We start from the raw sequence: 13053 nt of genomic DNA on the forward strand, positions 1-13053 counted from the left end.
CATGAGGATTATGGATTAACTTGCTTTTACACCCTCCAGTCCTCAAAAAACAAGGTCACGTGGTCTGCTGACACTGTTCAGGATCTTCTGAGCAACGTGGCAGAACCCGTATCTCAGCACGTGTCTGCGGGAATTGAAGTGAACTGAAACTATGGAAACTGCAGGCCGACTGTAACTGCAGACAGGCAAAGAGAGCACAACCAACTGGAACACTCACCTTGCTACCTGTAGCTGGCTTCAGGCTCTTCTCTGCCTTGTCCACAAAATCTTTCTCCTCAAAGTACAAGTAACTCTTGAATTTAATCAGAGCCTGTTAAAAAAAAAAAAATGACATTAACAGCACATTACCCAAATTCAATCACTTTCTCCCAGGCTCAAGCTCACTTGGACCAGCTCCACACAGTGTACTTGTAAGAAAAGCTGCAAGCATTTAAGGATCTGTTCTCAACAGATAATACAGAGGGCAGACATTTCCACTCATGTGAATACAGTCTGGGTACCACCGAACAGTAGGTTTATAATGAGTATGTGCTCCACTGGTTGTACCATGCTTTGGGGGTACACCAAGATTGTTGTAATGTGGAAACGCAGCAGGCAATTTGCACACAGCAAGCTCCCACAAACGACAAAATGTTCATGACCAAATAATCTGTCGTAGGTTGAAGGATCATATTGACCAGGACACCTGGGCTAACTCCCCTGCTCTTCTTCATAATATTACCATGGGATCTCAAACATCCATGTGACAGGGCAGACGGATCCTCATCTGAAAACTGCACGCCCGCCAGTGCAGCACTCCCTCCGGACTGAGCAGTCAAGACGAGATTTTGTGCTCAAGACTCAGGAGTGGGTTTGAACCCATGACCTTCTGAAGTCAGTGGAGAGTGTTGCCACTGAGCCACAGCTGACACCGAGGCTCCAATAGCACTGGTAGATGCTTGGGAGCAATTCATTGGCTCAGCCTTCAGTGCATAACATACCATCTGGACAGACCAGGTGACTAAACAAACCTGGGGGAAGGCCAATTACAACGGAAAATTGGCGCACTGGAATAAGTTGCGTGCAAGGTGAGAATTCCACCCACAAAATGGTCTTCACAACAGCAGAAACACATAGGACTGGTGAGGCAGTGATCACATTTATGAAACCGTCAAGGAACCAGAACATTTTCTGCTCCAATTTTTCTCCTGTTCATAACCAAAGGCCCTTTTGTTGTCAATTTCCCATCACAACATAGTCAAATAGGGAATGCCCTTAAGATCACAGTTAAATTTCTTGACTACATTGGCAATTTTAATTAATGTACAGATGTTAAAAAACAAAGAGGGATTTTTGTGCCATTTGATATTTTGATCCATCTGCATCAAGTCCTTTCATTTACCTTGTCTTTGTAAGTATCTGGCAGTGCCCGGGCAGCCTCAGTATCCTCTGGAAGGTAGAGGTAAAACCCAAGGACGTCTCCTTGCCCGTAGCCTTTGGCGTAGTGTTTGCCTATCGACTGATGGAACTTGGTCCCTTTCTTACTGCGCCACGAGTAACTGAACTTATCGTAGCCCAAGGGTGCCTGGAGATTGCCTGCAGGTACCCAAGTTTGAAAAGGTTACAATTTGATCACTGAACTTTGCTCTTGACCTCTCCAGCTCCAAATATACCACCTGACAGTTTGCTAAAATCCAAATTCTTGCATTGGCATGAAGACTCAGCATCACATTAATCTCTTCCCAGAAATTCAAAAACTCCAACTTTTTCCAAACCTTTACTCCAAGCTACAAGTTTAACTAAGCACTGCTCACCACTTCTCACGTGAAATCTTGTGTTTGAGGGCTAGGCCCTTTGTGTGTGCTCCTTAATTAAACAGAAAGCACTGACTGTACCAGAGTTAAGCTGGAAGCAGTGTACATTTTGTCAAGAGACGACCACTGCCAAAAACACATGCTGCAGTACCAGTTATCATGGCTTGAGTGAGCAAACTTACTCCAAGACAAAGTACAATACAGATTTAAATTTTATTCAATAAATTTAGCACAGAGTTTAATGAATTCTGCTCACTGGAAAAAAACCTATTGAAGTCCTAGAGTTAGACAGCACAGAAACAGGCCCTTCGGCCCATCGTATCTGTGCCGGCCATCAAGCACCTCTCTATTTTAATCCCATTTTCCAGCACTTGGCACATAGCCTTGTATGTTATGGCATTTTCAGTGCTCATCGAAATACTTCTTAAATGTTGTGAGGGTTCCTGCCTCCACCACCTCTTCAGGTAGTGCATTTCAGATTCCAACCACCCTCTGGGTGAAAAAATGTTTTCTCAAATCCCCTCTAAACCTCCTGCCCCTTACCTTAAATCTATGCCCCCTGGTCATTGACCCCTCCACTAAGGGAAAAAGATTCTTCCAATCTATCCTATCAATGCCCCTCATAATGTTGTAAACCTCAATCAGGTCCACCCTCAGCCTTCTCTGCTCTAAGGAAAACAACCCCAGCCTATCCAGTCTCTCTTCATAACTGAAACGCACCAGCCCAGGCAACATCCTGGTGAATCGCCTCTGCACCCTCTCCAGTGCAATCACATCCTTCCTATTGTGTTGCGACCAGAACTGTACACAGTACTCCAGCTGCGGCCTAACTAGCATTTTATAGAGCTCCATCATAACCTCCCTGTTCTTATATTCTATGCTTCGGCTAATAAAGGCAAGCATCCCATGTGCCTTCCTAACCACCTTATCTACCTGTGCTGCTGCCTTTTGATCTATGGACAAGTACACCAAGGTCCCTCTGACCCTCTGTACTTCCTAAGGTCCTACCATCCATTGTATATTCCCTTGCCTTGTTCTTTCTTTCTTTTGGGCCTCCTTATCTCGAGAGACAATGGATACGCGCCTGGAGGTGGTCAGTGGTTTGTGAAGCAGCGCCTGGAGTGGCTATAAAGGCCAATTCTGGAGTGACAGGCTCTTCCACAGGTGCTGCAGAGAAATTTGTTTGTTGGGGCTGTTGCACAGTTGGCTCTCCCCTTGCGCCTCTGTCTTTTTTCCTGCCAACTACTAAGTCTCTTCGACTCGCCACAATTTAGCCCTGTCTTTATGGCTGCCCGCCAGCTCTGGCGAATGCTGGCAACTGACTCCCACGACTTGTGATCAATGTCACACGATTTCATGTCGCGTTTGCAGACGTCTTTATAACGGAGACATGGACGGCCGGTGGGTCTGATACCAGTGGCGAGCTCGCTGTACAATGTGTCTTTGGGGATCCTGCCATCTTCCATGCGGCTCACATGGCCAAGCCATCTCAAGCGCCGCTGACTCAGTAGTGTGTATAAGCTGGGGGTGTTGGCCGCTTCAAGGACTTCTGTGTTGGAGATATAGTCCTGCCACCTGATGCCAAGTATTCTCCGAAGGCAGCGAAGATGGAATGAATTGAGACGTCGCTCTTGGCTGGCATACGTTGTCCAGGCCTCGCTGCCGTAGAGCAAGGTACTGAGGACACAGGCCTGATACACTCGGACTTTTGTGTTCCGTGTCAGTGCGCCATTTTCCCACACTCTCTTGGCCAGTCTGGACATAGCAGTGGAAGCCTTACCCATGCGCTTGTTGATTTCTGCATCTAGAGACAGGTTACTGGTGATAGTTGAGCCTAGGTAGGTGAACTCTTGAACCACTTCCAGAGCGTGGTCGCCAATATTGATGGATGGAGAATTTCTGACATCCTGCCCCATGATGTTTGTTTTCTTGAGGCTGATGGTTAGGCCAAATTCATTGCAGGCAGACGCAAACCTGTCGATGAGACTCTGCAGGCATTCTTCAGTGTGAGATGTTAAAGCAGCATCGTCAGCAAAGAGGAGTTCTCTGATGAGGACTTTCCGTACTTTGGACTTCGCTCTTAGACGGGCAAGGTTGAACAACCTGCCCCCTGATCTTGTGTGGAGGAAAATTCCTTCTTCAGAGGATTTGAACGCATGTGAAAGCAGCAGGGAGAAGAAAATCCCAAAAAGTGTGGGTGCGAGAACACAGCCCTGTTTCACACCACTCAGGATAGGAAAGGGCTCTGATGAGGAGCCACCATGTTGAATTGTGCCTTTCATATTGTCATGGAATGAGGTGATGATACTTAGTAGCTTTGGTGGACATCCGATCTTTTCTAGTAGTCTGAAGAGACCACGTCTGCTGACGAGGTCAAAGGCTTTGGTGAGATCAATGAAAGCAATGTAGAGGGGCATCTGTTGTTCACGGCATTTCTCCTGTATCTGACGAAGGGAGAACAGCATGTCAATAGTCGATCTCTCTGCACGAAAGCCACACTGTGCCTCAGGGTAGGCGCGCTCGGCCAGCTTCTGGAGCCTGTTCAGAGCGACTCGAGCAAAGACTTTCCCCACTATGCTGAGCAGGGAGATTCCACGGTAGTTGTTGCAGTCACCGCGGTCACCTTTGTTTTTATAGAGGGTGATGATATTGGCATCGCGCATGTCCTGGGGTACTGCTCCCTCGTCCCAGCACAGGCATAGCAGTTCATGTAGTGCTGAGAGTATAGCAGGCTTGGCACTCTTGATTATTTCAGGGGTAATGCTGTCCTTCCCAGGGGCTTTACCGCTGGCTAGGGAATCAATGGCATCACTGAGTTCCGATTTGGTTGGCTGTATGTCCAGCTCATCCATGACTGGTAGAGGCTGGGCTGCATTGAGGGCAGTCTCAGTGACAGCATTCTCCCTGGAGTACAGTTCTAGGTAGTGCTCAACCCAGCGGTCCATCTGTTTGCGTTGGTCAGTGATTATGTCCCCCGATTTAGATTTGAGGGGGGTGATCTTCTTGATGGTTGGCCCAAGAGCTCTCTTCATGCCATCATACATTCCTCTGATGTTTCCGGTGTCTGAGGCCAGCTGAATATGACTGCATAGGTGTTGCCAGTAGTCGTTTGCGCAACGCCTAGCTGTTCTTTGTGCAGTACTTCTGGCTGCTTTAAGTGCTGCGGATGTTAAATCGCTGGGGGCTTTCTTGTAGTTCAAAAGTGCAATGCGCTTAGCGGCTATGACAGGTTCCAGCTCTTCATTATGAGATTGAAACCAGTCTGCATTTCTCTTCGCACTTTTGCCGTAGGTGGTCAAAGCTGACTCATAGATGGCGTCTCTGATGTGGGCCCACTTGGTCTCAGCATCCCCTGTGGGAGTGTTTTGAAGGGCTGTTACAAGTGAATTTAGAAATTTTTGTAACAGCTGTGGGTGAGAAATTCTGCTCGTGTTGATGCGCGGGTGGCCCTTCTGCTTGGAATGATGCAACTTCTTTGGTCTGAGTCTAACCTTGCTGCACACCAGGGAGTGGTCGGTGTCGCAGTCCGCACTGTGGAAGCGGCGTGTGATTTGAACACTGTTTAAGGCGGCTCGCCTTGTGACAATGAGGTCTAGCTGGTGCCAACGACGTGATCTTGGGTGCCTCCATGAAACCTGGTGACAGGGTTTAGTGTGAAAGAACGAGTTGGTGATGCAGAGGTTATGATAGGTACACAACTCAAGCAGTCTCTGCCCGTTCTCATTCATCCTTCCAACGCCATAGCGCCCAAGGCAGGAGGGCCATGAGTCATGGTCGGCCCCAACCCTGGTCCCTCTGACCTTCTGTACTTCCTAAGGTCCTACCATCCATTGTATATTCCCTTGCCTTGTTAGTCCTCCCAAAATGCATCACCTCACACTTCTCAGGATTAAATTCCATTTGACACTGCTCTGCCCATCTTACCAGCCCATCTAAATCGTTCTGTAAGGCTTTCCTCCTCACTATTCACAACACCACCAATTTTCGTATCATCTGCAAACTTACTCATCATATTCCTATATTCACATCTAAATCATTAATGTACAATATACAGGCTTGGGCTGATAAGTTAAAAGTAACATTTGCCCACACAAGTGCCAGGCAATGACCATCTCCAACAAGAGAGAATCTAACCATCTCCCCTTGACATTCAATGGCATTCCCATCGCTGAATCCCCCACTATCAACATCCTCGGGGTTACCATTGACCAGCAACTGAACTGGAGTCGCCATATAAATACTGTGGCTACAAGAGCAGGTCAGAGGCTAGGAATCCCGCAGCGGGTAACTCATCTCCCAACTCCCCAAAGCCTGTCCACCACCTACAAGGCTCAAGTCAGGAGGGTGATGGAATACCCTCCACTTGCCTGGATGGGTGCAGCTCCAACACTCAAAAAGCTCGACACCATCCAGGACAAAACAGCCCGCTCGTTTGGCACCCCATCCTCAAACATTCACTCCCTCCACCACCAACGCACAGTGGCAGCAGTGTTTACCATCTACAAGATGCACTGCAGCAATGCACCAAGGCTCCTCAGACAGCACCTTCCAAACCTGCGACCCCGACCAACTAGAAGGGCAAGGGCAGCAAATGCATGTGAACACCACCACCTGCAAGTTCCCCCCCAAGTCACACACCATCCTGACTTGGAACTATATCGCCACTCCTTCACTGTCGCTGGGTCAAAATCCTGGAACTCCCCTCCCAACAGCACTGTGGGTGTACCTACCCCACATGGACTGCAGCGGTTCAAGAAGGCAGCTTACCACCACCTTCTCAAGGGCAATTCGGGATGGGCAATAAATGCTGGCCTAGCCAGCGACACCCACATCCCATTAATGAATAAAAAAAAATCTACCAACAGCAAGGGTTCCAGCACCCCTGCCTACAGTACACCACTGGTCACAGGCTTCCACTTACAAACACAAACCTCGACCATCACCCTCTGCCTCCTGCCACTCAGCCAATTTTGGATTCAATTTGCCCTCCACCCTGTGGACTCTGACCTTGTAAACCAATCTCCCATGCGGGACCTTATCAAAAGCCTTACTGAAGTCCATGTAGACTACATCAACTGAGTTACCCTCATCCAGACATCTAATCACCTCTTCGAAAAATTCAATCAAGTTTGTTCGACACAATCTCCCCCTGACAAAGCCATGCTGACTATCCCTGATTACTCCCTGCCTCTCCAAGTGGAAATTAATCCTGTCCCTCAGAATTGTTTCCAATAGTTTCCCTACCACTGATGTTAGACTCACCAGCCTGTAATTACCTGGTTTATCCCTGCTTCCCTTCTTGAATAATAGTACATTTGCTGTTCTCCAGTCCTCTGGTACCTCTCCTGTGGCCAGAGAGGATTTGAAAATTTATGTCAGAGCCCCTGCTATCTCTTCCCTTGCCTCACATAACAGCCTGGGATACATCTCATCTGGGCCTGGGGATTTATCCACTTTTAAGGCTGCTAAAGCAGCTAATATTTCCTCCCTGCTGATGCTAATTTGTTCAAGTATATCACAATCCCCCTCCCTGATCTCTACACCTCCATCGTCCTTCTCCATACTGAACACAGATGAAAAGTAATCATTTAAAACCTCACCTATATCCTCCAGCTCCACACATCGATTGCCACATAGGTCCCTAATGGGCTTACTCTATCCCTGGTTATCCTCTTGCCCTTAATAAAATGCCTTGGGATTTTCCTTTATCTTGCCCGCCAGTGTTTTTTCATGGCCCCTCTTCGCTCTCCTAATGACTTTTTTAAGTACCCCCCCCCCCCCCCACACTTTCTTTGCTCCTGTAGTGCCTCCGCTGTTGTCAGCACTCTGAATCTGCCTTAAGCCTCATTTTTTTTCCTGATCCAATCCTCTATATCCCTTGACATCCTGGACTTGTTGGTCCTCCCCTTCACCTTAACGGGTACATGTTGGCTCTGAACTCTCACTATTTCCTCTTTGAATGACTCCCACTGGTCTGATGTAGACTTTCCTACAAGTAGCTGCTCCCAGTCCTCTGGCCAGATCCTGTTGTATCATATTGTATTGTATCATATTGAAATCGACCTTACCCTAATTCAGTAACTTTACTTCCGGTCCATCTTTGTCTTTTTCCATAACTAATCTTACAGATTTATGGTCACTATCCCCAAAATACTCCCCCACTGACACTTCTGCCACTTGTCCGGCTTCATTATGGGCGGCACAGTGGCGCAGTGGTTAGCACCGCAGCCTCACAGCTCCAGGGACCCGGGTTCGATTCCGGGTACTGCCTGTGTGGAGTTTACAAGTTCTCCCTGTGTCTGCGTGGGTTTTCTCCGGGTGCTCCGGTTTCCTCCCACAAGCCAAAAGACTTGCAGGTTGATAGGTAAATTGGCCATTATAAATTGTCACTAGTATAGGTAGGTGGTAGGGAAATATAGGGACAGGTGGGGATGTTTGGCAGGAATGTGGGATTAGTGTAGGATTAGAATAAATGGGTGGTTGATGTTCGGCACAGACTCGGTGGGCCGAAGGGCCTGTTTCAGTGCTGTATCTCTAATCTAATCTAATCATAATCATTCCCGAGGATTAGGTTCAGTACCGCCCCTTCTCTTGTAGGACTTTCTACGTACTGGCTCAAAAAGCTCTGCTGTATGCAATTTAAGAATTCCACCCCCTTTAAGTCTTTTTCACTAAGACTATTTCAGTTGATATTGGGGAAGTTGAAATCCCCCAATACCCTATTATTTTTACACCTCTGAGATTTGCCTACATATCTGTTCCTCTATCTCTCCCTGACTGTTTGGAGGCCTGTAGTGCACTCCCAGCCAAGTGATTGCCCCCTTTTTGTTCTACCCGTATAGTCTCATTTGAGGAACCTTCTAATATATCATCCCTCCTTACTGCAGTAATTGGCTCCTTGATCGGCAGTGCACTACCACCTCCTCTTTTAACCCTTCCTGTCACGCCTGAAGATTCTATACCCTGGAATATTGAGCTACCAGTCCTGCCCCTCCCTCAAGCATGTCTGTGATAGCAATATCACATTCCCGTTAAAGGCCTGCTACCTGATCCGAACCAGACGGGACCCGACAACATGGGTCAGGTTCGGGTCGGGTCTGGCCCCTCTTCCGGGTCTGGCTTTCGGGCTCGGCTCCGGTCGAGTCCGGGTCGTGCTCGGGCCGTCACACACTGTCAGTGCTCTGCTGGTAAGTATTAAAAATAAAAAACTTAGCAGAGCTGGGAGTCTGCCACCCCTGCTCCCACCATTGGTGTTAACACCAGGTATCCTTCTCCACTTGAGCTCAGCAAACAGGCAACCCGGCAAACTGGGCAGCAGCTTTGAAGGCTCTCAAAACAAAGGACACCCCACCGCCAGCCAAACAAGACAAGCGGGGCAGTTTAGATTTCCAATTGCAGTTGACAGAAAGAACAGTGCACTTGCCATTGACTGCAGGGTTGTTAAAAATCACGGTATCAACACCACTGTCTCAGCTTCTTAGTTGGACGTAGGACTGAACTTGTGACAGAAATTACAACAGTCTATTGTGAACTACAGCAAGCAGAATTCATGACCCAAACTACAGCAAGGTCTCCTGATAAAGGCAGGATTATTTCTCACGAGAAATGCACTAAGTGGAGGATAGTTCCAGAACACAAATTACCCAGTAACTTAGGAGAGTGACTGAGGGGGGGTGTGGGAAAGTTCACCAATCATGAATCCGGCTGGGAATTTGCAGCCTTGAAATCTCAAGGTGTCTTTCAAGCAGCACCAGTAACAAAGCTGAATAAGTCACTGGAAATTGGGTGTTCCCAATGAGCCTTATTTTAAGATCTGAAGCACTGAGAGCAATTTCATTTTCTTTATTTGAGGCCATAGTTATTTGGTATTATCACTGTCACTCATGCAGGTACCAACAGGAAAAATTTAGGACAGCAAAAGCCCATCGAGCCTGCCGTACTTTCAATAGCCATAGCATCATGATTGGACACTCCCCTCTGTGCCTCCCCCAAACCATGTAGTCTCCTGGCAGAGATTTAAAATAAGGACAAACTCAAGCCAACAGGGGAAAAAATACTCGGGAAAATTCCTATGCAACGCTCTCAAGTAATAGAAACCAATCCAGATCACATGCATCGATTGTTACCTGTCGAACTGCTTTGCTTCTACATGACGATCTATTCCCCATCATCTCTCGCTTGCCTATTAAACTGCTTTATTTCTTTAAAAAATTGCTTGTATTTGTTGTGGTCAACTGGACCCTCAGTCCAGCCCGCTTATTCCAAGAGACTCAAACTGACCAAGTCCAACAGGACCAGACCCAGCACAGTGTGAAGACTCATGCTCGAGCAGCACTGAGCAGATATATGTCATGCCGTACCTAAAGGCTGTGACCAGCCAAGTCTTGCAGCAGTCTCCGCAGGCATTTCGTCCACTGTGATCTCGAAGTACCAGCCTCCTTTCCGGATCCCGTGAGACGCTCGTACCATTGAGTAACCTTTCTCTCCTGTTACTGTCAGCCGGTCGTCTGAGATCTTCAGCTGAGGGGCTAGAAAAGTTGCAGAGCCAAGAAACACTACGTTGCATGCATTTGCCCAACAATCAAGAATATCAAATTCAGTTAGAAGCTCACTATAGCAACAATATTAGGTGTTTCCGACTTATCAAACCCCGGAGTATCTGGCCTCCCCAACCTTAGATGCTGGATCTTGGTGACCATTTTAGAAAAATTATATTTTCGAATATGGATTCTACGCTAAGCCTGTGGTTTGATATAGAATGCTGTGCCTCCCGATTCTGCACTTCGCCTGCAAATGGTTACAAGTGAACAGGCATCCCTCTCCCCAATCTGGCATTAGCAATTAGAATTATGTTAAGTGCATTATCATCAGCTTGAAAGAGGTAAACAGATAGTACTGCAATATTCCATTTTACTGCAAACTACTTAAGGTCTCGTTACCCTAGAAACAAAGCCTGTGGAATGATTACCCTGAGGTGAAAGATATTAAAGACTTTTTTTAACTCATGGTTTGGACAAAGAACTCAACATTTTATAGGGCATTTCAAAATGAAGTAAATCTTTAGAAGGCCCGTCAATGATCCATCCAAGTGAACCCCTGAAAAAGGCAATCAACTAAGAGACTTGGGAGGCCTCAGTGCAGCAGGCAGTGGAGAGAAACTAAGGGTAGATCTGTGCGAACACTTGTGCAGTTTGATAAGTCAGAAAGACATGAGACACCGAGAAGAAAACAAAAAGAAATAAAGAAAAAATAAAAGCAAAATACTGCAGATGCTGGAAATCGGAGATGAAAACAGCCAGTGCTGGAAATGCTCAGCAGGCCTGGCAGCATCTGTGTAGACAGAAACAGATTTCATGTTTCAGATCGATGACCCTTCATCAGGACTGGCAAAGATTCAAAACGTAATCAGGTTTTGAGCAACTGAAGGGGGTGGTGGACGGAGGGAGGAGGTGGTGACAGGGTGGGGAGGGGGCAGGAGAGATTAAATAACCAAGATGTCAGGGAACAAAGGGGCAAGGGAGTGGTAACAGCCATTGTAAAAGACAAAGCATTTGTCCAGGAAGTGTGTTCATGCAGAATAATGAACAGCTTTGTCTGAAAACAATAACATAAGAAACAGTTTGAGACCGGCACAGGGTTTAAAGAGGACACAATCAAATTGGGGTCAGGGTCTGACATTGTTGGACTCAATGTTGAGTCCAGAAGGTTGCAGAGTGCCTAATCGGAAGATGAGGTGCTGTTGCACAACTTTACTTGGAACTTCACTGGAACACTGCAGCAGGCCAAGGTCAGAAATGTGGGAGTGAGAGCAAGGCAGTGAATTAAAACGGCAAGCAACCGGAAGATGGGGGAATCACACTCGCGGACTGAGCGGAGGAGTTCCGCAAAGTCGTCACCCAATCTCCGTTTGGTCGTGCCAGTGTGGAGGCGACTGCATTGTGAGCCGTCAATACAATATACTAATTTGAAAGATGTACAAGTATATCATTGCTTAACCTGGAAGGAGTGTTTGGGGCCTTGGATGGTGAGGAAAGAGGAAGTAAACGGACAGATGTTACACCTCCTGCGATTGTATAGGAAGATGCCATCGTAAGGGACAAGGTGTCGGGGGTGATGGAGGAATGGACCAAGGTGTAACGGAGGGAATGGTCCCTTCGGAATGCTGACAATGAAGATAGGGGAAGATGGGTTTGGTGGTGCTATCATGCTGGAGGTGGCGGAAATGGCGGAGGCTGGTCCTTTTGACATGGAGGCAGGTGGGGTGAAAAGTGAGGATAAGAGGAATCCTAATGAGGTTCTTGGAGGGAAGGGAAGGGGTTAGTGCAGAATTGCGGGAAATGGGTCAAACGGTCAAGGGCCCTGTCAACCACAGTCGGGGGTGGGGGGGATCCTCAGTTGAGAGAAAAGGAAGACATATCAGAAGTGCGGTTTTGGAAGATTGCATCATCAGAACAGATGGAGAAACTGGGAGAACGGAATGGAATCTTTCCAGAAGGCAGGGCATCAGGAAGTGTGGTCGAGTTGGCTGTGGGAGTCGGAAGGCTTCTGATCAATAGCAGTAGACAGCCTACCCCCATCAATGGAGACAGAGAAGCTGAGGAAGGTAAGGGAAGTGTCGGAGATGGAACACGTGAAAGTGAAAGAAGGGTGGAAATTGCAAGCCAAGTTCATGAGGTTTTCCAGTTCCAGGCAACAGCAGGAAACAGCACCGATACAGTGATCCATTGAAGAGGTAAGGGAGGGGGTCTGAGTAGGACTCAAATATCCCCCACAAAAAGACTGGCATAACGAGGACCCATGCGAGTACCCACAGTAACACCTTTTATTTCAAGGAGGTAAGTGGAGTTGATGAAAAAATTCTTCTATGTGAGAACAAGTTCAGCCAGGCGGAGGAGGGTGGTGGAAGATGGGGATTGGTTGGGTCTCTGTCCAAGGAAGAAACCGAGAGCCCTCAAACCTTGCTGGTGAGGATTGGAGGTGTAGATTGGACGTCCATCAGTGAAGAGGCTGCCGTTAGGGTGAGGAAACTGGAAATTGTCGAAATGATGTAGGGTGTCAGAAGAGTCACGCATTGAAGTGGGAAGAGACTGGACAAGGGGAGAAGAAATACTCAAGATAGGAAGAAATACGTTCAGTGGGGTGACAGCAGACTGCAACCATGGGTCTACCAGGACAGACCTGTTTGTGGATTTTGGGAAGGAGGTAGAAGCAGGCTGTTGGGGTCTGTGGGACTATGAGATTGGAATCTGTAGAGGGAAGA

At 47.5% G+C, this 13053-nt stretch overlaps 1 protein-coding gene across 4 annotated transcripts in view; it reads right to left on the reverse strand.

Moving 5' to 3' along the window:
- Nucleotides 1–13053, reverse strand: part of ash2l (ash2 like, histone lysine methyltransferase complex subunit) — a 46368-nt gene that overhangs the window by 5936 nt on the left and 27379 nt on the right. For all 4 annotated transcript variants that reach the window (XM_068023278.1, XM_068023275.1, XM_068023276.1 and 1 more), the window contains 3 exons: nt 10154–10321; nt 1382–1575; nt 218–310 (listed from right to left, as the gene is read on the reverse strand). In XM_068023278.1, the coding sequence (XP_067879379.1) occupies nt 218–310; nt 1382–1575; nt 10154–10321 (455 nt within the window). The remainder of the gene's footprint in view (nt 1–217; nt 311–1381; nt 1576–10153; nt 10322–13053) is intronic.

Source organism: Heterodontus francisci, chromosome 47 (assembly GCF_036365525.1).
Source record: "Heterodontus francisci isolate sHetFra1 chromosome 47, sHetFra1.hap1, whole genome shotgun sequence".
NCBI classification, from domain to species: domain Eukaryota; kingdom Metazoa; phylum Chordata; class Chondrichthyes; order Heterodontiformes; family Heterodontidae; genus Heterodontus; species Heterodontus francisci.